We start from the raw sequence: 26,954 nt of genomic DNA, 5'->3' as shown, positions 1-26,954 counted from the left end.
CCCTGCACAATGCAGGAAATTCACAACTACTTCCTCCCCCCACACCCCCAGTGACCCCTACTCCATGCCCAGAAGTAGGGGAAAAACCCTCCAGGATCCCTGCGCCAATCTGATCTGGAGGGAAATTGCTTCCTGACCCAAAAGTGGTGATTGCCATTACCCTGGGCATGTAAAAAAGGGCCACAAGAGCCAAACCCTTCCTGCTCTCCCTCTCATGATCTGCCCGAGTTCACAGAATTGGCATTGCTGTCAAATGGCCATCTAGCCTCTGCTTAAAAACCTCCAAAGAAGGAGAGCCCACCACCTCATGAGGAAGCCTGTTCCACTGAGGAACCGCTCTGTCAGGAAGTTCTTCCTAATGTTTAGCCGGAAACTCTTTTAATTTAATTTCAACCTGTAATAAAACCTATAAAACCTAAGTTTGGATAGCAAGATAGACGCAACATTCCTGTCAGGCTGCCACTTAACTGCAGAGAAAGTCAGCTACTGAAAGGGTTGGGTCCTGCAGCTCTCTTAAAATTTATATCCACAATGTATGTTCACCTTCCTGTAGGTTTGAGAGATTATTTAGCTCTTCCAGATCCCTATGTGTTACGCAATTTGCTTCATCAGGCAAACTGCAAAATGCATAGGGATCTAGAAGCGCTAAGTAAACTCTCAACCTTGCACCTTGCTCTCCTTTGTTTTTTCCTGTCCGCTGGTGCGGCCTCATTTTCTCCAACTTCCTGTACCACAGGAAGTTCATCTTTCTGTGCCACAGTAAAGTACAACTTTGGTGCCTGGTGTATGAATTGGAGAGCTCCAGCAGTCCAAGTCTGAGATGTGTGCTCTTTTCCAAGTTTGACAGCCAAGAAGATGAGAAGCTCCTCCAAGCAGCTGAGAAGTATCAAGCTGAGTGTCTGCTGAAGTTTCCAACCCGCCAGTGCCTGCCGACCGTCATTGACATTAATGGGAAAACGGTCTTCATTACTAGATACATCAAACCTCTGAACCCACCAGAGGAGCTCCTTCGGGCCCATGCCGACAATCCCCAAGCAACATCAGTAAGTGTTACAAAGATTATTCCAATTGTGCAAAGAGAGATCCACCACCCCAGGACATCCTTAATGGTAGTGAACAAGGGAGTCAGTCCTGTGAGTGGAGAAGGGTTCATGCTTTGAAAGAACACCTCCAGGATAAGTTTTCTTGATCGGATGGGGGTAAGAATCCTTATCAAAGAAGTAGAAATCTGAGGCATGATCCATCGTGAAGTTCTCTGGCACAGTAGTATCCTTTCTTGGTCCCCCATTACTTGGAATTGCACAGGAGAACTTCCCTCTGGATTGCATGCTGTCACCGTAACAGTTTCCATTTAGTGTTTTACTGGGGACAACTGTTGCTTCCCTTGTATCTCATTCCTTTTCAGATCACCCTATAAATATACTTAGTCTGCATCTTGTTTGTTAAGGTCCTGAACTAAGGTGAACCCCAGAGGCAGCCAGGAATTGAATTGTACCAATGGGAAAGAACCCCAAAGACCTGCTGCCTGTTATAGGTCTTGGGGAAACTGAGGTAGAACTGTGGAAAGCCCAGAAAATGAATATCTTTATATGATCCCAAAATACCCATAATGGTTCAGTGGCTGATGTGTTGAATGAAGCTAGTGGGAATTTTGCTGTGAATTTCTTTACCAGATTGACTGGATTGCTCTCTGCTTATTGTACCTAGGAGCTGGTGGCCCGCTATGTCGCCTTGATTCCGTTTTTGCCCGATAGTGTGTCATTTGCTGGGATTTGTGACTTGTGGAGTACGTCAGATGTAAGTTGTACACATTTGAACACATATGAAGCTGCCTTATACTGAATCAGACCCTTGGTCCATCAAAGTCAGTATTGTCTACTCAGACTGGCAGCAACTCTCCAGGGTCTCAGGCAGAGGTCTTTCGCATCATCTACCTGCCTAGTCCCTTGAACTGGAGATGCTGGGGATTGAACCTGGGACCTTCTGCATGCCAAGCAGATGCTCTACCACTGAGCCACAGCCCTTCTCTGTAGATTTTTTTCTTATGGTTACAAATAAACTCTTTTCAGTCATTTTAGAGGAATCTTAGACTAGAACAATTAAATATAGGCTTGCTATTATTCATATAATTAATTATTCATACTCGTGCCATGGAAGCTCACTCAGTGACTTTGGGCCGGTCACACTCTCTCAGCCTAATCTACCTCATAGGGTTGTTGTGAGGATAAAATGGAGGAGAGGAGAATGATGTAAGCCACTTTAGGCCCCCAATGAGGAGAAAGGTGGGGAGAGATGGACTCTAATCTGGAGAACCGGGTTCGATTCCCCACTCCTCCACATGAAGCCTGCTGAGTGACCTTGGGCTGGTCACAGTTCTGTCAGAACTCTCTCAGCCCCAACTACCCCACAAGGTACCTGTTGTGGGGGGGAGAGGGGAAGGTGATTGTAAGCTGGTTTGAGACTTATTTGAGTAAAGAAAATGGGATATAAAAACCAATTCTCCTTCTTCTCTTTCTCCTCTTTCTTAAAATAAATACCAACATTTTGGGAGGAAAGCCGGGCATGACATTTTGAATTATCTGGGTTTATCTGATCTATATGCAGAAGTTCTGAGCTCACTGTAATATTCTCAGTTAGTTTGTCACAAGAAAAGACCTCTTTGCTTCAGGCCAAACCAGCTTTCATACAAACTCGGGTTTAGCTTCTGTTCAGGAAAGTCATGCATAGGCTGGCCCTTGCTTCAGTATCAGACCCAAGGTTAATGACCAAGGTGAGTTTGTTTTCATTAGGCTGATTGTAGGAGAAACTTTCTAGCTTTTTGTCTGGTGGTCGCTTTATGACATAGGTGTAGGATCAAAATCACATACCTTAAAAAATGAATGGGTTGGATCCAAAGAACTGCAAATGGATCTTTCCCAAGTCCCTTTCTGGCTACGGCTCACTGTACTCCCTGAAATGGTGCTCCAGAGGATTGAAACAGTGGGGGGCAACAGGCAGAGGGTTAGGATCCAGCAAAGATCACTCTTCACCTTCCCTTTGCATGAGCACACATAGAATCATAGAGTTGGAAGGGACCACCAGGGTCATCTAGTCCAACCCCCTGCACAACACACATGCAAGAAACTGTAAATGGTTCTCGATAGGTCCGATAAACTGCCATTATTTGATTAGAGTGATTATGATGAGTCATTGGATATGAAGAATATTTTCTCACGCGCATCAGAGAGAATTGAGCCTGACTGTTGTACTGTCTGCATAACTTGAAACATTGGGAGATATAAAAATTGCATTCAAACCCTTGGTTTATTTATTCAAATGTTTATACCCCACCTTTCACTTGTGACTCAAGGCAGCTGACAGTTCTAAGTTAAAATCATACAATAAAGCACCATGTTTCCCCCCACCCCCAAAGAAAATGCTTGCAGCTTTAAACAAAGCAGCGAAACCATGCTTTAAGTTTCTAAATGTATAAACAAACACATGCAGACTGAGAGTGGCTGAACTCTGGTTTGTCAATTCTGGCATTGTAACATTTTGTATTTATATAGATCTTGCATCGTTCTGTGCACAAATGTTCCACAGAATGTGCTGGTGGAGGAAAGTGTCATCAAGTTGCAGCTAACCTTTAGCAACCCCGTAGGTCCGGGGTGTCAGACATGCAGCCCGGCGGCCAGATCCATCCCCTTAAGAGCTCTTATCCAGCCCATGAGCCATCCAAGGCAGCCACCACCACCCCCAGTCTCGAGGTGCCAATGACTAAAGAATAAATAAAAGAAAATACTGTAAGAGTGTTATTGTTTTATGCATGTTTGCATTTTAAGTAAAAAAGTAAAGTAAAAAATAATATCATTAATTGGCTTTGCCAGTGTCTTCTATGAAGTTTGTATCTCCAGTACCTGGCATTAAATTTTATGGTACACATGGCCCAGCCCGACCATATCCGGCCCTTGTAACAAATGAGTTCGACATCCTGCCATAGGGATTTCAAGGCAAGTGGCATTCAGAGGTGGTTTGCCATTGCCCCCCACATAGCAACGCTGGACTTCCTTGGTGGCCCTCCCATCCAAGTACTAACCAAGGCCGACCATGCTTAGCTTCCCAGATCTGACGAGATCAGGCTAGCCTGGGCCATCCAGATCAGGGCTCCTCAGGGTAGGCTAGTGTTTCACATGGGAGGCTGATCAAGAAACAACTTGCCAAGGCTGCTTTGGGAATGCTTGGAAGACCTTTGGTTGGCCTTCATTGCAACCCATGTCCCTGAGTCTGGTTTCTCAGCAGGTTGCCAGTCATGGCTTAGTCCATTCAAACTCTTGACACCGTAGCTTTTTGTGATGTCTGAATGGAGCTGAAGGGCATTTCCAAACAAAACCGTACTTCTTGGCAAAGGCTCTTCTGTCATGCAGATAATGGAGGACCATGAACCGCACTGATAATCAACTTGTCTGTTTCCATTCATTAGCAGTTCCTTGATCTTTTGGCTGGAGATGAAGAAGAACACGCAGTGCTCTTGTGTAACTATTTTCTTTCTCTTGGCAAAAAGTCCTGGCTTCTCATTGGAAACGCCATTCCGGAGGTAAGCTGCTTCTTGCTGTCCTTTAAACAAACATCCGTGTGCCGGAGAGAACGCTCTGACGAAATTGCATTGCAAACAGCAGCCCAGATTTCATCTTGCAGGCAAGCTTTTAAAATAAGGAGTGATGCAACAGGAACTCTGATTTCAGGACTCCTGTTAGCATTTAGGCTTTAAATGAAAGGGCCCTCCTTGGAACAATTACCGGGTTACATCTCAGTATTAGCTTCCGGGGAAGCCTATATCCTTTGGACAATTACAGGGAGAATCTGGGACATAGAATTACAGGGAATAATTGCCAGAGCGAGTAGGATCTGTTTACCTACTTTTTTTGGCCTTTCCTTTCCAAAAAGAACAATGGCCGAATATTTTTCCAGTTTAGTCCAGCCCTCCCAGCGCAGAGCCTTTATGCTGGCCAGACTAAATACATTCCCATCAGCTATGGTTTCTGGTAGATATAGAGGTATTCCCCGGAATAGAAGACTATGCACCTGTCATTTGAAAAAACCAGAATCAGTAGAGCATATTCTCTTATACGGTCCCTTGTATCACAAACAACGATTAGAACTGATTAACCCTCACCGTATGTCTTTAAAAGACTCATTATGTGATGGCATCAAATTTTTACTAGCGGATAGGATACTTTCTGTGTCCGAACATGTGGCAGAATTCCTGGTAATTGTTATCAAAAACAAACTAAAGGGTAAAGAAACAAATAAATAATAAAATCAATGAGGCAACCTGTAGATACTGGCAAAGAATACATAAATGGGTGCTGGTGACAGCTGTGCTTGACATTACGTCTTGGTTCTTTCCACTTGTCGCTTGTGAGAACGCATTATTATAGCATCTAACACCAACTAGTTTTTAATTGATGGTTAAGTTTTAGTTATACTGTTGAATTGTGAGTATGGAGTATGGAGATTCATGTATTTTTGTGACTACTATTTTATTATGCCATTAAAGGTGACAAACTGAAATTGCAGTATTATCACCATAAGAGGCAGATTTCCCTGCATGCTGCCAAACCAGATTTGCATTTGGGTGCCGATCACCAGCCCCATCATAACACTCCTCCATTGACTTGGACTGCTAATAAAGGCATGCCCCTATTTTTTTTTGGGGGGGGGTAGCAAAGGCCTCGGCCTCTGTGCCCTGTAGTTAGGTCTCCAGAGAAGCTGGTTGGCCACTGTGTGAGACAGGGCGTTGGCGTAGATGGACCCTCGCTGATCTGATCCAGCAGGGCCTTTCTTATGTTCTTATGCCACAATTTTATAGGAACAGTATCCCCAACCATTGGGGGGGGCAGGAAGGTGGGGGCAGGGAGGCATGGGGGGGCTGAGCGCCAATAAAATTTGTTTGTAAATTAAATCCATTCTGCTTTATAACTGTCAATTTTTAAGAGAAACTTTATTTTCTTCTTCTCAGGGAGTAACAGCATATGTGCTAAGTTGGGAACAAAACCAGTATGTGATCTGGAATCCCAGGAATGGCCATTTTTATGGGCAGTACGATACTTTCTGCCCATTGCAAAATGTAGGCTGTTTAATTTCTGGTGACAATGTAAGTAGTTGCTTTCCTCTGCACTCTGAACTTAGGAAATGGTTGCAGATTGTTGGTCCCCCTAGAGGGAGGGATCTAGGAAGACCAAATCCCGGAAGCCTGGGTGGCCTCAAGAATGGAGAGGGAAAGCATGGTGGCTTGGTACCCAGCCACCTAGCCCAGAGTTTTCTTTTCTCACTAGTAGCTAATGTGCAGGCTCTCAGGCCCAGGATATTGTAACACCAGAAAAAGTGCAAAGAAAGGCAAAGAAATATGATCAAGGGTTTGGAGCAGCTTCTTTACGGGGAAAAGGTTTGGTCTTTATACTTCAGAGAAAAGACAATTAAGGGGGGAGGATGGTAAAAGTTTATAAAAATGATGCATAGAGAAAGTAGAGAGACCCTTTTCTCCCTCTCCCATAATAACCTCCCTCTCCCATAATAACCTCACCTAGTGAGGTCGATGGCCAAGACATTCAAGACGGACAAAAGGAAGCCCTTCTTCAGTCAATGAGTAATTAATTTGTGGCATTCGCTGCCACAAGATGTAGTGATGGCCACCAGTTGAAGTGGCTTTGAAGTGGTAATAGCAAAATGTTAGAAAACAGCAGAACTTTTAACATTACATTCTTGGTATTCCAAACTGGCAAATAGCTATGGCAGAAAAAAATTGACACATCAGTTTAGAGTAGTCAAAGGTAAAGCTACAATATCAGATTTCTATGAAATGTGACATGATTTTATTTCATACACAAATCTGAAAGGTATTCAGCATCTATCTGAGCCCTTCCTTAGATTATGGGAAAGGAATTAAGTCTAAAATATATAAAGAATTGTTGTTTTTAAATCTCCAGTGCCGTAAATGAATTCCTCTTATCTAGAATTGTAAGATAAATTGGAAAATGTGTTAAATACTAAGTCAATAATACTAAGTCAATAATCTGATTCAACTTTGGTTTTTGGTTGTTTTTTAAAAGGTTTGTTGTTATTGTTTGTTTGGGTGGTGGTTTTTTGTTTGGAAAATTAATAACAATATTTTAAAATGAAAGGGCATTAGACAAATGCATAGTTATCTGCTGTTAGCTATGGTAACTAAATGGAACCTCCAATCATAGGCAGTAACCATGTACCGGAAATGTGTGGACAAGAGGGATGTAGCACTGGCTTCATGTGACGTGCTTGCTGGCTTTTTCAATACTATCTGGTTGGCCTTTGTGTAAAAACAGATGCTGGACTGCATCGACCATTGGTGTGATCCATCACAACTGATCTTAGGCCTTTGCATGAAGACAGTAACCCTCTGGATCAATTATAAACATAATTGATTTGTGATTAAGTAACTAACCAAGTTATTCATTCTTAGATTTGGTTCAATATTCAACAATACGATTCCCCACTAAGGATAAATTTTGATGTCAGCAAACCCAAATTATGGAAACCATTTTTTTCAAGAAGTTTACCATTTCCCGGCCTCTCCAGTGTGCAGGTATCAGCGCATTTAGTTATCAATACAGAAAAAATATTTGCTCTGTATTTTGAATTGCTCGACCTTCTTAAGTGAGAGAATATGGGACAGATATGTGATACCATTGAAATGTACTGAAGAAAAACTTCTTTAACCATCTTAGATAAGTCATTAATGTAGTTGTTTCGACACATTTATGTTGTTTAATAGAATCATATTGTCCTATTCCTCCATTTAAGACAGCCCTTCTGATGCCATAAGCCTGGAGTCTCTTGCTGGCAAAAAAAAAAAAAAGGCAGTATTCTGGTTAAAGTATGCTGATAAATTTGAAGCTGACAGAAAATGCAGTAGGAGCCAGTGTGGTGTAGTGGTTAAGAACGGAGGACTGTAATCTGGAGAACCGGGTTGGTTTCCCCACTCCTACACATGAAGCCTGCTGGGTGACCTTGGGGGCTAGTCACAGTTCTCCAAACTCTCTCAGCCCCACTTACCTCACAAGGTGTCGGGAAGGTGAAAGGCAGGCGGTTGCAAGCCACTTTGAGACTCCTTAAAGGTAGAGAAAACCGGCTATAAAAATCAACTTCCTCTTCTCAAGAGACACAATGGCGAAGGGTTTTCCTGCTTTCTCCACAAGGGATATACCAAATGTAACGTGTAAAAATATGAAGCTTTTGTATGTGAAGATGATCTACAGCAACTCAGTATAACACTACTAAATATGTGTACTGAAAGGACTTTGCAGGAAAATGATGACACAGTATTGGGGTTGTGTATGTGTGATTCATATCAACAGCAAAACTTGAAAAGCTACCCGTGTTGGATTTCCTCTGGCACACTTAGTCCTGGGTTAATGGATTTGCTGTCTTCTTACCTTAACTCTCCACCAATCTTTCGTGCAAAGGATAAGTTGCTTCCTCTTGAACTTCTCACTACTTGGGAAAGTGGAAAATGCACACCAATACTGAAACCAATCTCAAGTTGTCTTGTCATGTAACATATACCCATAGCACATTCAAGACCAACATGCAAGCTTTGTATTTCTTTAATTCCACCTGGCAATATCATTCTAATGAATTGAATCCCTACTCCCACCTCCAGATGTTTGTGGCAATGGGTCTCAGCTGCACCCTGCATCTCCAGTGCCATGCTGATGATCTGCAGACACTCCTGAACAATCTCGCAGCTGCTCCAGGAAGCTCTAGCAGGAAGGAGAATTAGGCAAACTTACCCACTCATGCATGAGCTTTTATCCCCATTCATACGAGGAGGGCATGATTTCATTCCACCACCACCCTTTGTTGTGGCCTCTGTATGACATATTGTTTAGGAGGGTCCACAGAACCTTAGTGGCTTTGTAGAGGGCCATGTTAAACATTGGGACGGGGAGTGAAGATCCACTTCAACGCCATGTCAATTTGGTATTCGGTGCTTTAGAGGACAATCCTAAGCAGGTCTGCTCAGAATCCTACTCAAGTTTATTCTGTGGGACTTACTCCCAGGAAGGATGTCACTGTTCTTAGGATGTCAGTGTTAGTTACTTGCTATGGACGTGATTCTGCAGATCTCAAAAAATACGTCCGGTGGAGTGTTACCTTGTGTAAACACCAACCTAGCAACTTAAATTGGTTCAGAATGCAGCTGATCGGTGTAAGTTCACACATCCCATCCTGCCAGGTCTAAAAGGATGACCCTGGTTGCCCAGTTGTGCTGGGTACAGGTCAAAAGGCATACCCTGGTCTGTGGAGGGACCTACTTCCATACAAGCCTGTCAGGTGAGGCACAACCCATGTCGTGTACTCAGAGGTGTGTGGAAACCAAAGCTGGGTTTCAATTGTGGCTGACTTTAGAATTTCATTCCTACAGCTGCTTGCTTGGTACCCCACCTTTGAAGCGATAGGTAAAACCCCTGCTTCATGAAGCATTGTGTTGATTTGGTGGGGTTTCCCTCCTTTTTTCCTCATCGTTGAAGCTCTGATTATTTGGTTTGGGTTTTTTTTTACCTGCTGTTGTTTCTAAATTGTTTTTGATGCTGGGTGTTCTAAGCTTTTGTAAACCTTTCAACTTTTTATACAGAAAGCAAGTTAAAATATTTTAGATAAACAATCGCATGCGAAAAAAGGATCATATATAGTACACCTTCTTAAATGCCAAATTGTGACAAATTAGTTCTTATTTCATTAGCCGGAAGCTGTGTTTTACCAGCACGTGGACAAGGCTGCTGCACTAGAACTTCAGGGCAGGTAACTTTGTCTAATGTATTTGCAATTATATAGATTGCATTGTATGTATGTTAGGTGTCAATTCTGTTTCGCTGTACATTAGGTCTGCCAGCCAATATGTGCAGGCTGATAGCTATTCTCAGTTCATTCACCACAGTAAGTTCCCCAGCTACCTTTTAAAAAACTACTTCTAAGCATTCAAATAGAGCCCCATGACGCAGAGTGGTAAGCTGCAGTACTGCAGTCAAAAGCTCTGCTCACGACCTGAGTTCGATCCCGACAGGAGCAAGCTCAAGATTGACTCAGCCGTCCATCCTTCTGAGGTCGGAAAAATGAGTACCCATTGCTGGGGGTAAAGCGTAGATGACTGGGGAAGGCAATGGCAAACCACCCTGTAAACATAGTCTGCCTTGTAAATGTCAGGATGTGACATCACCCCATGGGTCAGTGATGACCCGGTGCTTTACACTTTTAAGCATTCAAATAACTTACTTTCCAGTGCATTTCCTCTGTTTTGAGGGGTTTTAATTAAAAAAACACAGCAAGGCTTAGTTCTTAAAACAACAGGTAGGATTTATATTATTGTTTTCCTTTACAACAAATCCTGGCACTTAAAACCCTTCTTTGTTATTCTGTGTACAAGCAATTTTTGTGTAGCAGAGCTGTTAACCACACATATCATCTGCAATTTTGTAAGCTAGGAAGAAGTTTGTCCCATCTGCAGTTTGTGAGAAATGTAACTAAGCAAGCAATGGAGGACTAAGGAGATGCCCTTAGTTACTGCTGAAAGATAGGAGTGTTGGTGTGGAATTCTACTGCAGTGTCCTCTTAGAATTTGAAGTCCTGCCGTACAGACAAAAAGCCAGTCTTGCTAAATTTCTCAGATGTGCAAGAACCCTGTGTTGCTATAAATTTGAATGCTTTATTTATTTTTTTAATTGCAGACTTGAGAAGATTTTGAAAGAGAAGATCATGGACTGGAGACCCAGAAACTTGACACGGTGGAACAGATACTGTACCTCAGCCCTTAGGCATTTCTTGCCTCTGCTGGAAAAGAATCAGGGCAAAGATGTAGAAGATGACCATCAGGCAGAATTACAAAAACAGCTGGGAGACTACAGGGTACTGTACCAAGCTTTTATATCCAGGCGGTCTAATGGAACATGCATTAACTCAATTAACGCTGTTAAGGTTCTTAAAGGTTCCTTGCATGGCTAAGCATTTTCAGTCAACTGGTGATTAAGGCAGCCAGAATGGCTTGCTTGTGGACCAAGGGGAAATCATCTTGCCACAAGGGAAAGTCATCATACCACTGTTAGTGGAGCAGACCTGTGGGCTCCAACCCACTGTCTGGCTACTGACATTTCAGAGACCCAAGTACAACCTGCTCTTTCATTTGTTGCGAGAGAGATGGGAGAACATCCCATAACCCCTTCTTTCCTTGGCTAGCTTCTGCACTAAAGCAGTGGAGGGATCTTTATGTCACTGTCCTGTATCCAAGGTTTTAAGTCAGAAGACAGGAAAATGTTTCTGTCAAGTTGTTCTTCACATCAAAATGTGTGTACAGAGAGAAGCTTAAGTTATACCAACATACTTAGCAAAACAGAAGCAGCAGACTCTGGTTCCAGGGAAGAGAACAGTTTTATTGGGAAATTGATGCACCAGGAAATCCATGGAAGGCTGAAGGGAATAAAACATAATTCCAAACACAAAGCTAGCTAAAACTTTTCCCTAGCCTGAACTACATTAGCTCAAATGATCCTGAAAAGTCTATATGGGTTGAAACATCTGTGCCTGTAACTCCTGGACACTCACATGCAAAAATACGCCACCCTAGTCCCTGTACGGCTCCACAGAAATACCTATGTTCTGGAGTTCTAAAGAATGTGGCAGTGAATTGCCCACTTCTGGGAGAACTAACTAATGGGAAGTGATCGGTTTTGGGGGAGCAAGTTGGTGATTTCTTTTGCACCTCACAAACAAAAAAGACTTAAGACAGCATTACCTAGCTTTCTTTTTTGGCTACAGAGATGCTATAAACAGATCAAAAGAGCTTACTCCATGAAGGAAGGTAATTGAAGTAAGGATACTAAGAAAAAATAGAACAATTACTAGGAGTACAATGGAAACCCAACAGTTGACTTCCACAAGTCTTGCACCATCAGTGATCTCCATGAAGACAGATGAGCCATTATACTGGCAGTATTGTTAGTAGCTATCCAAAAAAGTACTGCAGTACTGTATTCTAGGAACAAATTGGAGAAAGCAAAACACTTTCAGGCTTGGGGCTTACTTCCAAGGACCTCATTTGAGAATCAAGCAACATGTTACAGCTGGGTCCTGGGGGTTAGGATCTTCTTGACTATGTTGGAATGTAATACAGCTTTATGGACTTAAATCCTTAACTATTGTTTTCCTTCTTCCAGGTTTCAGGATTTCCTATTCACATGCCATTTTCAGAAGTCAGCCCATTAATTGAAGCAGTCTATACTACTGGAGTACACAACATTGATGTCCCGAATATAGAATTTGCATTAGCAGTGTATGTTCATGCTTACCCTAAAAATGTTCTATCAGTGTGGGTGTATGTTGCCTCATTAGTCCGCAACAGATAAAAGTTGACTGAATAAACCCTCATTCTTGAGCTCTTCCCATCAAAGAATGGGCACAGATAATTGAAATTTTACCTTCTTTTAGTGTTTGCATTCTTAAGAATTGTAAGGTAACATTCCTTGTACCCCTTTACATTGTGATGGATTCTAATTTTGTACTTTACTTTTATACATTAAAGATAAAAGGCCACACATTTAAATCAGTATCAATGTTTGCCTACAAGGGTTGCTATTCAGCAATGACTAACAGGTTTCAAACACTGGAAATGCCACTGCTCCCAGCTTTTCATGAAGAGGAAGTACACATCAGCCTATCCAAAGCTCTACTGGGCTCCAGTCCTGAACTGCTGCATTAGCAATTCCAACTTCGAACTAAGCCTTCCGAAGCCATGTGCTTTATCAGTACTGCTAGCCCATCTACTCAGGGGGTTTTTTTCCAGCAAGGGGAGGAAAATGGAAGCAGCTACACAGCATGCTAGTTTTCTACATTGAATTGGACACAGAGAAGTACAGGTTGAGTATCTCTTATCTGGACTGCTTGGGACCAGAAATGGTCCAATTTCAAATGTTTTCATATATTAGAACATTTTGGAATTTTTGCATAGACATAATGAGATATCTTAAGGATGGGTCCCAAATTCATTTATTTTTTATATACCCATAGCCTGAACGTAATTGTAAACAATATGTTTAATAATTGTGTACATTGAACCATCAGAAAGCAAAGGTGTACCTGTCTCACCAGAATACCTGTATCAGCTATTAACCAACAGCAACAACAAACAACAGCAGGCTTTCAGTCTCCACCTATGATGCAGTGTGCACTATATTTTACTTTTTTAGGTGAGAGGAAACATTGGAAGCGAGCAACACAGATCTGCCTGGATGCTGACTCAAAGGGCATCGGATAAGTTGGGGTATGGGATGTCCGGATAAGGGATACTCTACCTGTATTTAAAGAAGCTTCTCATTTCCATGAGGCTGTTGTGTGGCTTGTCTGCTCACCCAGTTAGTTAAGCACTGCTCCATAGGGGAAAAAATAGGGAATATTTATGTTAACAAATAACACAGAGCCAAAAAAAAAAAAAAACCTTATCAAAACAACTTTTCTTCATTGGAAGATATTGTTGCCTGTTTCTCTGAAGAGGGTTTGGCTAGTACAACTTTATGTATCCTGAATAACTTCCACTGTGCCAACCAAGCTATCAGACAAATACGTGGAAATAAATGTGCTCAAGCTATCAAATCAAACCAGTATTGCTAGTTTGAAATACAACTGCATTTTCCTCACTTTGAAACAAATAAATCACCAGCAAATTCCTTAAAGCTGCATTTATTGATTTATTACAGTTGCTCTTATGGCTGAGAAATTACTTTTGAAAATCCCTTTCAGAATTCAGCATCTTTAATGAGTTTATATAGGAGGTGATACAGGGGTTTGTGGTTGCTACGCCACTACAGTCAGACAAGCAGATATTCCATGAAGCCCACAGTCATTGGCCAAACTGCACAGTCCTTACTGTGTTTTAACATACCAGATGCTAATAAACTCTGATGCAGATGGGAATGTTTCATTTACGGGTTTTCAAGCTCAAAAATACAGAGTCAGCGCTAAACAAACAACAGACGGTATCTCCCTAATCTTACAGTAGGACAACTCTGGGATCTGGAAAGTCGGGGGAAAAGTCACTACTGAAAGGTGAACGTGACCCAGAATTTCAAATTCACTGTAGGATTTATGGTGTGAGCTTAAAGAATCTTACAGAGTTAGCACAGAATAAATCAAAAGTATAAGTGCCAAACATCAGGAAAGAGTGTCAAAACAGTTTTGGTAAGTTTTTCGCAGCATAAAAATCAAGCCCGCGGCCTTCCAAATAAAGTGAGACACACTGCGAGCAAGGCATGACACTACACAGTTTGCTGATATGGTTCTGAATTACAGGGCAAAAAGGACCTACCAATCGCACTCCAAAAGGGAACTGCTGTTAACACAAGATACAAACTGTAAGTAAAGTGCATGAAAGAAAGCCTGCTGAGCTAATGAAGTAGACTGAAAGGTAAGAAGTCAGGTCATTCACCAGAGCGGCAGCAGGCTCGGAAACCACACTGCAAGTTCTGGCATCCGCTGGCGGTTTCGGCATGAGGACCTGTATAAAGACAGAATAAATGTGAAAGGAGGAAACAGGGACCAGGTTCATCTGGGACAGCAGAAGGTGACATTTTAATACATCTTCCTCACTGATATGCACAAGTTCCAACCTGAATTTTTGTTCTAGCAAAACTCCAGAACGCAAGGGGGCTACCAACAAAAGTGCATTGAGACCAGCTGATGCTACACACACAAGAAACATTCACTTTGGCATTGCTATCAACTCAGAGGTACAATTGAGGTGTAGGCTTGGGTCAGTACCTGTAGATCTCCACTTCTACCTCAAACAAAAACACACAGCCTTGTAAAAGGACCAGGTCCCACAGTAAAAAACTACTTAGTGCTAACTTACCTCCCATTTCCCAGTATTTTTTTAGATTCATCCATTACATTAATAAAATCACTGCACTTATTTATGGCTTGATGCAACACAAGAGCCATATAGCTTAAACGTCCTACTGATAATATTTCAGCTGTACAAAACTGTTCTTGAATTAAAGGCAGATGGAATTAAATCAAATCAGCCCTCCTTTTCCTTGATGCCCGATCATACTTGTGTAATTTTAAAGAACAGCTGCTTGCTGGCCAGATAACTGACTAGTTGTTACTAACAACCTGTACGTGACAAGCTGAGACCAGAATTACCTCCTGCAAGTCTGGTATAATTGAACTGTTGGTATAGTTGAACTGAGACTAAACATAACTGAAAGCAAGCCACTAAAACAGGAATTTGGAAATTATTGTAAATGCTTCATTTGTATAATACTACACTGGTATAAGTAGATGTGATCCCCCCCCCATCTATATATCACCCCAGAGGAACACAACCATGTTCAGAAGTGTTTGCCTGAACCAGGGTGGGATGGAAGAAGCACACATGGAACAGCTGGAGCCGGAACAAAGCGGCTGGAAAAAAATGATGTCTATTTCTGATAGCAGAAATGCCTGTGGGTTCCTGCTGCTATAACTTAAACTTGATCTCACTGTTCCTCTGAGAGTGCAGTGTACAGATATCTACAAATTTACCCCCTTCCCACATTAAAACGTCACTCAACTCCACTCACTTGGAAAAAAGTAAAGAACAGCAGGAGGATCTTACTAGCAACAGGAACGTCCCCATCCATTTCTCCAACCAAACCACAAGACACACACAAGAAGATCTTGCCTTTCTCCAAAGATGTCTACATGTAAGGTTTCAGTGGAGGCAGGGGATTGACGGTGACCACAGAATAATGGCAGGCCTGTAAATCAAGCCAAGGTTTGCAGACCCTATCCTAATCGAGCTTAAATGGAAGGCCTGTGCCACTGACAAAAAAAATTAAAAATAATGAATTGTATATATACAAACTAGCCATTTTCACGGCAAGTAAATAACTACCCCTGACAAGGAAGCCTCTGCAACTTAAAAGCCGTTCTGATCAAGTTTGCTTCCTTTGTCAAATTTTGGAGATGAAAACTAGTTAGGATCTCTGGGTTAGAAAGAACACACCCTGAATAGCAAAAGAGCCTCAAAACATGAATAAGCAAGCAGCAAACTTGCTTTGCAACAGCTTATTCTACTCTTGGAAAAGTTTGTTTACTACTTACACGAACGGCTAATGAGAACACTGGGAGGAGTTGTAAGTGTGCAAGGGAAAGGTTTGAATCACGCAGGACTGCAAGAGGGATGAGGCTGGACAGGAAGAACCTGATCCAGTTGAGATCAAAGCCAGTGTCAGGCCTACTTTTTGCTGAGACAGCCAGACTGTGTGTGTGTGTGTTAGGATTCCGCCAGGTGCATCCCAAGGCCAAGCCTGGTAACTGCCAAATTCCTTTCCTCTGTATGAGAGGGGGCACTGGGGGTAGCACTGGCGGTTGCCCTGGGGGCGGCAAACCTGGCTGCTTTGGGGGTGGCAGAACCGGCTGAGGCGGATGTCTTGGAGGCTGTTGGGCTGGTTGTCCCGGAGGGGGGAGAAGTGGTGCCCTCAGCGGCAGAAATTGTGGTCGTGGAGCCAGCTGAGTTGGCTGTCCCGGTTGGACTGGGGGAGTTTGAGCTCGTTGTAAAGGTTCATTTTCTCGAAGTAGCAGCTCCATTTGGTCCTGCAGACGGGCCACACGATCAGTCAAGTCCCGGTTCTGGCCCCGCAAGAGGCGCATTTTCTCCCCAGTTCCCCCCCCGTGCGTCAGGACTGGCTGACCCGGAGATCAGTAGCCCAGTGGGGTTCCTCACCATACAAGTCCTCCTCATCCGAGTAGTCCGGCTCGATCAAGCGACCTGCGAGCCGACGTGCGCATTGCACATCGAGAGACGGGCCATAAGTCGGGGAAAACGAGGGGATAAACCCGAATCCTGTGCTGTCTTTGGGATGCACGTCCGTGACCGTTGTTGCGCGGCCTCGAGCGGCGGCCAAACGTTGCTCATCTTTCTCGGCCCACGCTCAAGCTGCAGCCGCATCCATGGCCCGCAACTGTTCTTCGGCTTGCTTCCAGTCAGCGAGCACTTGGTCGGCCTCGAGCTTAGTGGCAATCGCCATGGTGACGACCGGGAGGGCTTCTTGCTCCAGAAGCAGAAGGAGTTCAGAGGAATCTTTTAGAATCTTTCAACCAACAATGGTTGAACCTGAACTGCCAGAGCAGCAGCGTCTGCTCCAAACTCAGGGGTTAATCGCTTCGTGAGTTCGGCTACCGTGGCCGTGGCCGAGGTCAGTCCTACAAACAGTAAGGCCGTCCGGGCCGCTACATCCCGTGCTTCTTTCAAGCACAAGTTGGGATCAGGAACGGTTGAGATCAGGACCTCTTCCGCCCATGCTCCCGCCATGGATCGGGGGGGAGCGAGGCGGATCGGGGCCGCTGCCGGTTCCTGTTGCGCCTCACGTACAGTTAATCCCGCTAACAAGCGGGTCAAGGCTGCTAAATCCTCCTGCGCCAGCCGAACGTCTTCCAACAAACTATCCAGTGTTCGGAGGTCGTGCTGGGCACTTTGATCTGTGTCGGGGGTCGTCCAAAGGGTCGTGTCAGCCAGGCGACGCCACTGAACTCGAATAAGTACAATTAGGCGATTGATCTCTGCATCCGTCCGCAGCGCCTCAGCAAGAATGTCATTCAGCAGAGAAGGGCCGTCGGGTTACTCGTCCGACAGTCCCAACAGAGGGTACCAAGGTTCAGGACTCTCCAGGGTTTCGGCCAGAAACCCTCTACCCGGGGTGTGCTGTCTCTACTCCCACCCAGGCGAACCCTCCGGGGCTCCAGCCACAGGCAATTCACTCGGAGAACACGTTCCCTGCTCCAATCCAAGACCCCGGCGATCCCTCCAGGGCTCCAACCAGGCAGGTAAAAAATAGAGAGGGATTCGTGCCAAAATGTGAGCACTTGTCCCCGTGGTAATCCTATAAACATCCAAAGGCGAGTAGTCCAAAAGAGAGTTGATTTATTAGAACACCTACAGGTAAACAGAGCTAACAGGTAAATTGGCACGAATGAGAACTAAAGGCACGGCTAAAGGCCTATATGGAAGAGCATTGCTCATATCAGATAGTGAAGGCAGCCATGGCAACCACCCCCTCTACGAGAGCGGTTCCCACAGAGGAAAGGAATTTGGCAGTTACCAGGCTTGGCCTTGAGATGCACCTGGCGGAATCATAACACACACACAGTCTGGCTGTCTCAGCAGAAAGTAGGCCTGACAGCCAGCCCCAAAGGCCACTGCACGGCTGGCTCGCTGGCCAGCAGTGCTTCTACAGAGACACTGGAAGACCTTCCACCACCATGTGAAGACTGGACTGAGTGCAGCAGCCATTGAAGATACAAGTGCTAATCCTCCCTTCACCCCCCATTATCCAAAGAAATGAAGGTGGCCAGGTATCTATCACAAAACCTTTAAAGCAAGGACACAGGCTTGGATCCTGCGTAGATTTCCACATGTGCAAGGGGTATGATCTTTTTGCCACCCCCACCCCCAAGAGAACTCCAATCCTCCCACAAGTTAATCCTGGGAGTGTTCCCCTGCCACCCCCCAGGACCAGCATGGGGTGGGGATTGACACAGAGTCTTACAATCATTCATATCAGTTTTATTATTTGCCAGTATGCCAGCAGATTTCTAATAAGAAATATTGATAGCCAGCTCAGCTGTGCTTCCTTGAGCTCCAGCTTAACTCCGTACAACTGTCACACATAAGAAACGACTTGCTGTGCGTTAAAGATCCAGTAAGCAAAGCATTATGACTGAAAATTTGTGCTAAACACATGGGAATGTACAGTTATACATAGAGGGTTATTTTTCTAATAACAAACACACAGAGGATTGGAAAAGATGGAAACCTACACTGCAAAACTGAAACTGCAAAGCAAAAATGAAATTCACTGATATGGTAAGTTCTGGTCACCAGAAAAACAAAGTGGAGGGGAATGCTCCCATTGAAAAAGGCGTCGGAAAGATAAAGAAGTAAAAAGGGCAGAAGAGAGACATGTGAACACACACTTCTTAGCATCCAAAAACTGGAGCTATGACCAAATTTCACCCAGCAGAAAGCAGCCCTGCCTCTCCCTCCTGCTCCCACTGCCCATTTGATCAGCTGCTATTTTTCAAGAGGGACGTGTTCAAAAACCAGGTATCTAGTCATGATTCATTATGGTTAAGACAGCTAGAAAGCCAAGGAGCGCCAGGTCCTTCAACAATGCCAAAAGGATCCCAAACTCCTGAAGGATTCCGCTAACAGCCAGACTTGAACAGCATATATGCGTGGTCCAGCATCTTCAGCTGGCTGCCCGTTTAAAACTGTGACACAGCTGCTCAACAAAATAATTAGCTGGCTATTTTGAAGCCACTCAAGCAGTAGTAAGCTGTTTTTCTATATTAGCACTTGTTTTTCTGTATTAGCAGAAGATACTACTAGTCACTGTGACCCTGCAGATCCCCCCCACCCTGAAGATCCACCCCTCATCTGCTGCTAGCAGAAGGGATGTGCAGCAGAGCAGAGGCCAGTAACAGTCGAGGCCGTATCAAAACATCCAGCATTCCTCCCAGGAGTATTGTGTTAATCCACAAGCCTTGACATACTCTACCGTAAGACCTCTCCCTAACTGACATTATCATCTTAATGAAAGACACCAAGAACTGAAAACTCCTATGGCCTGGAACAGATTTCGGCCTGGAGCAGGCTCTCGAGTTCTGACAGTCACTACTCGGAGAGCCCCGTTCTGCCAGTCATAACTCTCTACAGTCCCAGGAACAAATGTACCTTTATGCTCAAAGCAGAGAGAGAGAGAGAGAGAGATCCTGTTGCCAGCCATTTTGCTTCCCCTGGTTTATTGGGGTTGTGTGTTTTTTGGGGGGGGGGGGAGAAATAGTTTTTCCTGCCCTCCCTTTTCCTGATTATTTTTTTGTTTTGTTTTCTTGCTTTGGGCTCATATTTCCAAGACAGAGGAGCAAGACAACTGCTGGAAGGAGGCTCTCCTGCCATCTCATGGGCACAAGAGGGCTTCAGTACACACGGGCCCTCAGGAAGACTGAACAGGACAGATGCATCCAAAAGGCAAGTAACATCAAGATAAGACCTGTGCCAAGATTCCATGGGCATGACCCCATTCTATACTTACATTTTGAGAAGTGAGATTATGTAAGCAGCTATCCTTTATAGCAAGTCTTCACAATCCACTCTTAACAAAGATGATACCAGCAAAGCAGTTACAATTTATCCAAGCATTAGCCAAGGCAAAGTTATTTTCATAACTGACATTCTGTCACCTACACATATATGAAATAGGACTTCCACATTTATCCCTGTGGTATGAAGTCTACCCCTCACTGCTGCCCTCCCTCTTCTCCAGTGCTAGAATAACCTTGTGGCAAACAGGCACGGCCCCACTGAGACAATCAGGACAGTCTCTTTTGCCCAAAGCAGGCAAAGCTTCCTGGCCGGGGGGTGGGGGAAGTCTTCAAAAAGGAATTATTTGGTTTGTTGCAGTGGCCTCATCAGCACCAAAATCCACAGGTCATTCATGGTAAGAGATGGAGTCAGGACACCACGAATAGCCAAAGAAACAGACTACAGTTCCTGTCTCTCTAGTCGGCACTTTGGCCAAACAGCAACCATGAAAATTCAAGCCATTCCAGTTTTTAAATATCACACTTTTCTACAAACTATTTTCTAGGCAAGCTCCTCACCACTGTCAGCAGCTTGGTGATCAGAAGCCTCATGATGACTTAAGAGGTAGTCTCAACACTACACCTGAAGGCAACATCCGGGGAAACGGCTAATGATGCTGAGCAACAGAGGTGCCGTGAAACCATGCAAGATCATAGTTTCCCTTCTGTGAAAAGAAAGCCTGCACTTTTCACCAGGGTGATGCTGAGGCACCGACACCCCCACCCACCCCCAATCGAAAGCACTGGTGCCAAGAAGAATCTCAGAGAACTTGGCTCCTGCTTAGGAGATTCAGCTACTGGACTTGAAGATTTATTTCTTAATAGGCTAACGCTTTTGTACCCTACGGTCACTTCTGACTAGGTTGTCATACTGAAAGCTGAGTATCTTATCAATCCCACATTCACACTTTGACTGATACAGTCTGCTATAAACCAATGAAAATCTTCACAAAAATGTTACAAGTTATCATATAACTGGAAAAAACACAGCAAGCAAGAGGTGGAGCTACTAAAATAATCTATCCAGCCTATTTAACGAATTGAATTCTAGTTTATTCATCACAAGTATGTTACCTTAAAAGTACTTGGCTTAGCATGTTTTAAAAAGCTTTGTATCCTAACAGAAGTGTTAAGCTTTAGCAACTACAGGGCCATATTACACATCCAAGAGCCTAAAAGCAAAATGGCTTTGAAGTATGACAATACTCAGTTAAACATCAGCTCTCACCAGATTAAAAAAGGACTTCATTCAAAAGACATTACCGTTAATGTTGTCACAGTAGTAAAAGTGTTCATCATTCAGAGAAGGACACACCGAGACCAAATGCTGCAGGCCCGCACCAGTTACAGTAAGACAACCAGAGAGATTGAGGTGTTCTAGATGAGGAAGCCCTCCTCCCCGAGCCAGCATCCTGGGAACAGAAAACAAGCACAGGTGAAGGCACCCTCAGAAGACTTCTGCCCTGCTCACAAGGCCAGCTACTGCCTGCAGCAGGGGAGTGGAATAAGAGATTTAAGGAATGATAACAGGGTGTTAAGGAGCTCCGTGGCGCAGAGTGGTAAGCTGCAGTACTGCAGTCAAAAGCTCTGCTCACGACCTGAGTTTGATCCCGATGGAAGTCGGTTTCAGGTAGCCGGCTCAAGGTTGACCCAGCCTTCCATCCTTCTGAGGTTGGTAAAATGAGTACCCAGCTTACTGGGGGTGAAGTGTAGATGACTGGGGAAGGCAATGGCAAACCACCCCATAAACACAGTCTGCCTAGTAAATGTCAAGATGTGACATCACCCCATGGGTCAGTAATGACCTGGTGCTTGCACAGGGGACTCCCTTTACCTTTTTAAGAGGGTGTTAAGTTTAAAAAGAACAGTATGAACTTGAGCGCTGAAGTTTTTTAAAAGCCGTGTGTTCGTAGACTCCCGCCAGAGCTACAGAGGGGCTACATACCTGAGACCACGGTCTGTTATCTGATAACACCCTGACAGACTGAGGAACTGCAGAATCCGTGCCATCTCTTGGTCTGATTTTGCACTCCCAAAGGATGCCAAGTCTTTCTTCTCTGTCTGTCTACTAGTCCTTGGTGCCTGTTTAGATAGCACAGAGGAGCCCGGGAGTGCCTGAAGAGTCCTTAACGCTGTCCCAGCACAACAGAAAGTGTGACCACAGTAGGTCAAGGCAGCAGAAGTGCAGTGCTGCTGCCAGCAGATGCTAGTCCTTAGTCCGAAAATGTCTTTGCCGCAACATGAGGCTGAACAGGTGAAACTGGATGCAGGCTCCACAACGCAAACACTCTCGATATTTCTGTGCTTCCACTCTGCAGCATCTTCAATATCAGCTAGATCTTCTGCATCTAACATCCAGATATAGGCAGAGTTGAAGCCATCTGAGCCGACAGTTGCATTCCAATGGCTTTCGTTCCCTTCTTCCTTAATCACGTTTTCATTTGTAATACCATGCAAGCCACAGTCCTTTTTACTGGCCTGCAAGGTGATATCTTTGCTTTTCCACATTGTTTTTCCACCCCTGTTTCGACAACTTTTCTGAGATACTGCTTTGTGGGATGACAAAATCCCCAGGGCTCTGGAAATCTTTTCTATGGCCACATCTGTAATTCTTTCACACCCAGACAAATCAAGATGCCGGAGAGTCTGACAACAACCAACCCAAGACCAACTGAAAATAAAATATCAAGTGTTCATTAAATGATGGGTATTCACCCCAAACAGCAGAGAAACAATACTCAAATTCATCATTATTCAATCCCTAAACGTAACTGTTTATCAACACTGAAACACCACTACTAAGGAATCAGGAACCATGCCTCTCATGTCTGGCTATGACTCACTTAAGTGTGAATGCTAGTTTAATCGGTGAAAACTGTCCACCTGGCAAAGAAGTAGTGTTATCAGGTTATAAGAAGGGATTGTGTGGACGAGTCGTATTTCCCTTGGAATACGATGCTGTCACAGGAATCAGGAACTGTGATACACAGATTTCCCCATCCTTCTGGACATCGGCCTCCTTGATGCCCTTCACTATCAATATGGTCTCACACCCTACAAATGCAGCTGCATTTGTAGGGTGTGAGACCATATTGATAGTATCTGGTAAGAGTAACTGTGATGGACAGTTGCATTCTAAAGAGTTGTCCTGGTCATAAACCCCCTTGATTGACAGGAAGTTTGAAAAGAATTCTGAGAGTGGCAGTTAAGAACTGACAGTTGACTGAAACAGAAGTTATCAGACAACTTGGAAACAGCTGTGTGAGCTGTAAACTTTCTGGTGGAGGATTCTCCTCAGAAGCGAAAAAGTTACACATTTTGGATTTTTGCATCAGGACAGGATCCATAACCAGTTATGTACGGAAAATAGGTCTAAGGTTTATAGAGTGATTCCTTAGAGTTTAATGAGAAATACCTCTTGTCAGTCAAGTAATCCCAGGCCAGTGTGAGAGAGAAACCGAGGAAGTATGTTAATGTTCCTAACTCCTACACTACATAAGCGTCTTTCTTTTTCACAGTGGTTAAGTTTAAGAAAGTGTAAAAGAAGCTTAAGTTTAAGGAAAAAGCCAGAGACAGCCAAGATAAAACACTCTCAGTAGAAAATAAAGATTTAAACACTTGTATGTGAACCACACTGATACATTAGGAGGTTCAATATATCACTTGAACTTAACCATCCCAGTTCTGTTATTTTGTTACAATCTACATTTCCTATTACGAAGAATTGCTAACTTGACTTTTAAATCCCACGAAGAGAAAAATAAAACTATTTTTAAGTTGTATTTCAAAAAGCCTCTTCAGTGCCAAATAAATCTAACCATCATATTGTTCAAAATAAGTCTCTCCATCATAGTGACAAACACAGAACTGCAACTCCTGGCACTGTGTGCGTCCAGCAAGGTTTAAATCACTGTGTGCATCACAGTAGCATTCAGCCACAAGGCCTTGCTGAGTAATCCAAGCCTCTTCTGTTGTGGGTGGATGTCTGGCTCAACAGTTCAAAGCAGCAGTAGCCAAACATAATGAAAAAGGACAGCCCTGAACAGCCTCCCCTCTTTTCCCAGGGCAAGGGGAATATGGCACAAGGCGTGCAGCATTCCACCCTTTCTGTCCACGTAACAGGGAAGAGGGCCAATTCCCTGCTACTGCTCCATTCTGACAACTCAAGTGTCATGCACAGCACGCACCCACTGAAGGAAGGCTCTTTAGCTATGAAGGAAGACTCTTTAGCTCATTTACTATGAGGAAAAAATCCTGGAGAGAACAGGACAAATCACAGAATTCGAATTTTGAGAGAAGAACCTTTTAGGAGATGAAAGTTTTGAATTTGCACGGAATCCTTTGGTCTCACAAATGCTCAACATTATTAAGCACAGCTGGTTTGCAGGGATGGCATACAGAGTACGGCAGAGTTAAAAGTCACAGGGAAAGTTTCTGCATGCCATAGTTCTCTGAATCAATTCTGTTTTGTTGAAGCTGCGTCAAGAAAGAAAGCTATATCAGGTGGTAAGTGGCTGTGCTTGCAGCAGTGAGTCCTTCATTTTTGAGAGAGGTTGCTCACAGTTCATTTGTCCTGTATTACCTGCAGTACCAGGATCGCATTCTTTTTCTTGTGTCCACATAGACTGAGTAATTATACTGTCCATCTAAGGCCACCGGCAAGGTTTGCAGGCCTTGCCCTGCAAGAGTATGCTTCAATAATCTCTCACAATACTTGTCCTAGATAGCACTCAGTGCACTGTCACAAATAATGCACTGTCCACAGTTTCTGAATTTGAGACTTAGCATTCATATGCTATGGGGTGTGGCTGTCAACTCCTCAATGGCTGCTTTGCTGCTATGTAATTCCAGGAAAGAGTTACACCCATGTGATTACAGAGAATGGCATGATTATTCAGAATGCCCTCTAAACCCTTGTATTGCTGGCCTATTTCACAATCACTTAACTTTGTGACGGAGCAGACGCTTTAAACATTACCTGAGTGGTAAAATACTAATTAATGTGCTACTGGTTTTACTTCTAGCTGAGCAAGAAATACAAGCAAAAGGTTACCAACCTTTCAAATGCAGAGTCAGAAATATCAGTTTGAGTGAGATCAAGATGTTCCAAGTTGGGACAAAGTTCTAAAATCTGTCTGACCTAGGATTTTGTAAATAAAAAAGAAGGATCACTCAAGAAGGCTGCATTAAAGAAGTGACAACAGCGGCAAACAAACTGAAACAGAACTAAATATTACTGTTCAGACTGCAGATTTACTCGTACCATTTTGTTAGACACAGCTGAACTGAATGCCAGCCCCATCGTCTTCACTGAGGTGCCGACACGGGGGAGAACATTATGAATGACACCCTGCAACACAGCCTTCTCTTTCTGAATAATGCTGATAGCCAAGGATTCCTCTGAGTTTTCTTCTTTAAAAGAAACAGAAGACAGATTTATTTTAATACACTGCAAAGATATGTACTTGTGTGAGTAGTCAATAATTGTTGCTATACCTGTGACAATGGAATTAGTACCCTGTAATTAGTTCCTTGAGATTTCCAATATATTTGTTTATTTCCAATATATTTGTTTATTTACAAGGGCCATCAAGGCAGCTAACAATCGAAAACATACACGACAAAATCACAATTTAAAACCATTAAAATCAACCCCCACCCCACCCAACATGGTTGAAAGGAACACGTTCCAGAGGTGGTATTTCTACCTGTATGTGTTGCCAAGAGACACAGACAATCAAGCATCTAACACATACTGTAGGTGTGGCTCAGATTCCGGAATGTGTGTGGATGAACAGGGTCACCTACGTAGTAAATGAGAATACGAGGCCCACATCACCTTAGAAAAATAGATCAGCACTGTGGCACCTCCAGCTACAAAACCAACCCAAATGGTCACGGAGTTGGGATGGGGTATGGAGAGGAATAACTGGGAACCATACAGCATTTGGCAAAAACTGCTCCAGGTGATGTCAGCAGAGACCAGATCCACATATTTTCATATCCTGAGCATGAAGCAGTAAAGTGCACTTGAGGACTCAAGGTGGTTGGCCAGAGGCCTGCCTCCTCTGACATGACTGGAAAGGAGAGGGTTAAACACACCCTGCTGCTTTTACATGTGTGGATGGAGTCAGTGGGAAGCCATCAACAGTAGGGCTGTTGAAAAAAAATTCGTTAAAGTTCGGCTTCGGCAAAATTCGCCCCTTTTAAATTCGGGACGTGCCGAAGTCCGAACTCCCACGCTTCGGATCCGCGAAATTCGGCACGAGATCCGGAGTTCGGGGGAAATTCGGCCGAGCCCCCCTGCGCGCCTTCACAGGGCTTCCATGAAGGCGCGTGGGGAGCTCTTTAAACAGATCTGCGGCTTCCAGCTGGGAGGCGCAGATCTGTTTAAAGTGCCCCCTGCGCGCCTTCATGGAAGCCCCGTGAAGGCGCGCGAGGGGGGAACAGATCTGCGCCTTCCAGCTGGGAGGCGCAGATCTGTTTAAAGAGCCCCCTGCGCGCCTTCAGGGAAGCCCCGTGAAGGCGCGCGGGGGGGGGACTGAAAAAAGGCAGGAACCTGCCGAATTTATTCGGCAATCGCCCCGAATTTGCTGAATTCAGGGCGTCGTTTTCCCGCCTTTTTCAGTTCAGTTCCATCCGAATTGCGGAACGAATTGCGGAAAATTCGGCTGTTTTTTCGGTTCGGATGAACAGAATCAACAGCCCTAATCAACAGTACGCATATAACCCACCTGCTGTCCCCAAGGGGGCAGAGAGATGTCAATGCCAGG

At 44.0% G+C, this 26,954-nt stretch overlaps 2 protein-coding genes across 2 annotated transcripts in view; one reads left to right on the top strand and one right to left on the bottom strand.

Moving 5' to 3' along the window:
• Positions 1 to 12,453, top strand: part of CC2D2A (coiled-coil and C2 domain containing 2A) — a 124,905-nt gene extending 112,452 nt beyond the window's left edge. Inside the window, exons 28-35 of the mRNA XM_056855114.1 lie at positions 840 to 1,043; positions 1,708 to 1,797; positions 4,460 to 4,573; positions 5,999 to 6,133; positions 7,475 to 7,597; positions 9,758 to 9,816; positions 10,740 to 10,917; positions 12,222 to 12,453. Coding sequence (XP_056711092.1) covers positions 840 to 1,043; positions 1,708 to 1,797; positions 4,460 to 4,573; positions 5,999 to 6,133; positions 7,475 to 7,597; positions 9,758 to 9,816; positions 10,740 to 10,917; positions 12,222 to 12,410 — 1,092 coding nt within the window. The 3' untranslated portion in view covers positions 12,411 to 12,453. The remainder of the gene's footprint in view (positions 1 to 839; positions 1,044 to 1,707; positions 1,798 to 4,459; positions 4,574 to 5,998; positions 6,134 to 7,474; positions 7,598 to 9,757; positions 9,817 to 10,739; positions 10,918 to 12,221) is intronic.
• A 1,458-nt stretch (positions 12,454 to 13,911) lies between these two features.
• FBXL5 (F-box and leucine rich repeat protein 5) overlaps positions 13,912 to 26,954 on the bottom strand; it is a 52,169-nt gene continuing 39,126 nt past the window's right edge. Inside the window, exons 7-11 of the mRNA XM_056855506.1 lie at positions 25,445 to 25,593; positions 25,239 to 25,321; positions 22,127 to 22,852; positions 21,445 to 21,593; positions 13,912 to 14,554 (exon numbers count right to left, since the gene is read on the bottom strand). Of these exons, the coding sequence (XP_056711484.1) occupies positions 14,478 to 14,554; positions 21,445 to 21,593; positions 22,127 to 22,852; positions 25,239 to 25,321; positions 25,445 to 25,593 (1,184 nt within the window). The 3' untranslated portion in view covers positions 13,912 to 14,477. The remainder of the gene's footprint in view (positions 14,555 to 21,444; positions 21,594 to 22,126; positions 22,853 to 25,238; positions 25,322 to 25,444; positions 25,594 to 26,954) is intronic.

Source organism: Euleptes europaea, chromosome 9, assembly GCF_029931775.1.
Source record: "Euleptes europaea isolate rEulEur1 chromosome 9, rEulEur1.hap1, whole genome shotgun sequence".
In the NCBI taxonomy this organism is placed as follows: domain Eukaryota; kingdom Metazoa; phylum Chordata; class Lepidosauria; order Squamata; family Sphaerodactylidae; genus Euleptes; species Euleptes europaea.
The sequence above is the reverse complement of the archived record's forward strand: the minus strand, read 5'-3'. Positions and strand labels throughout refer to the sequence as shown.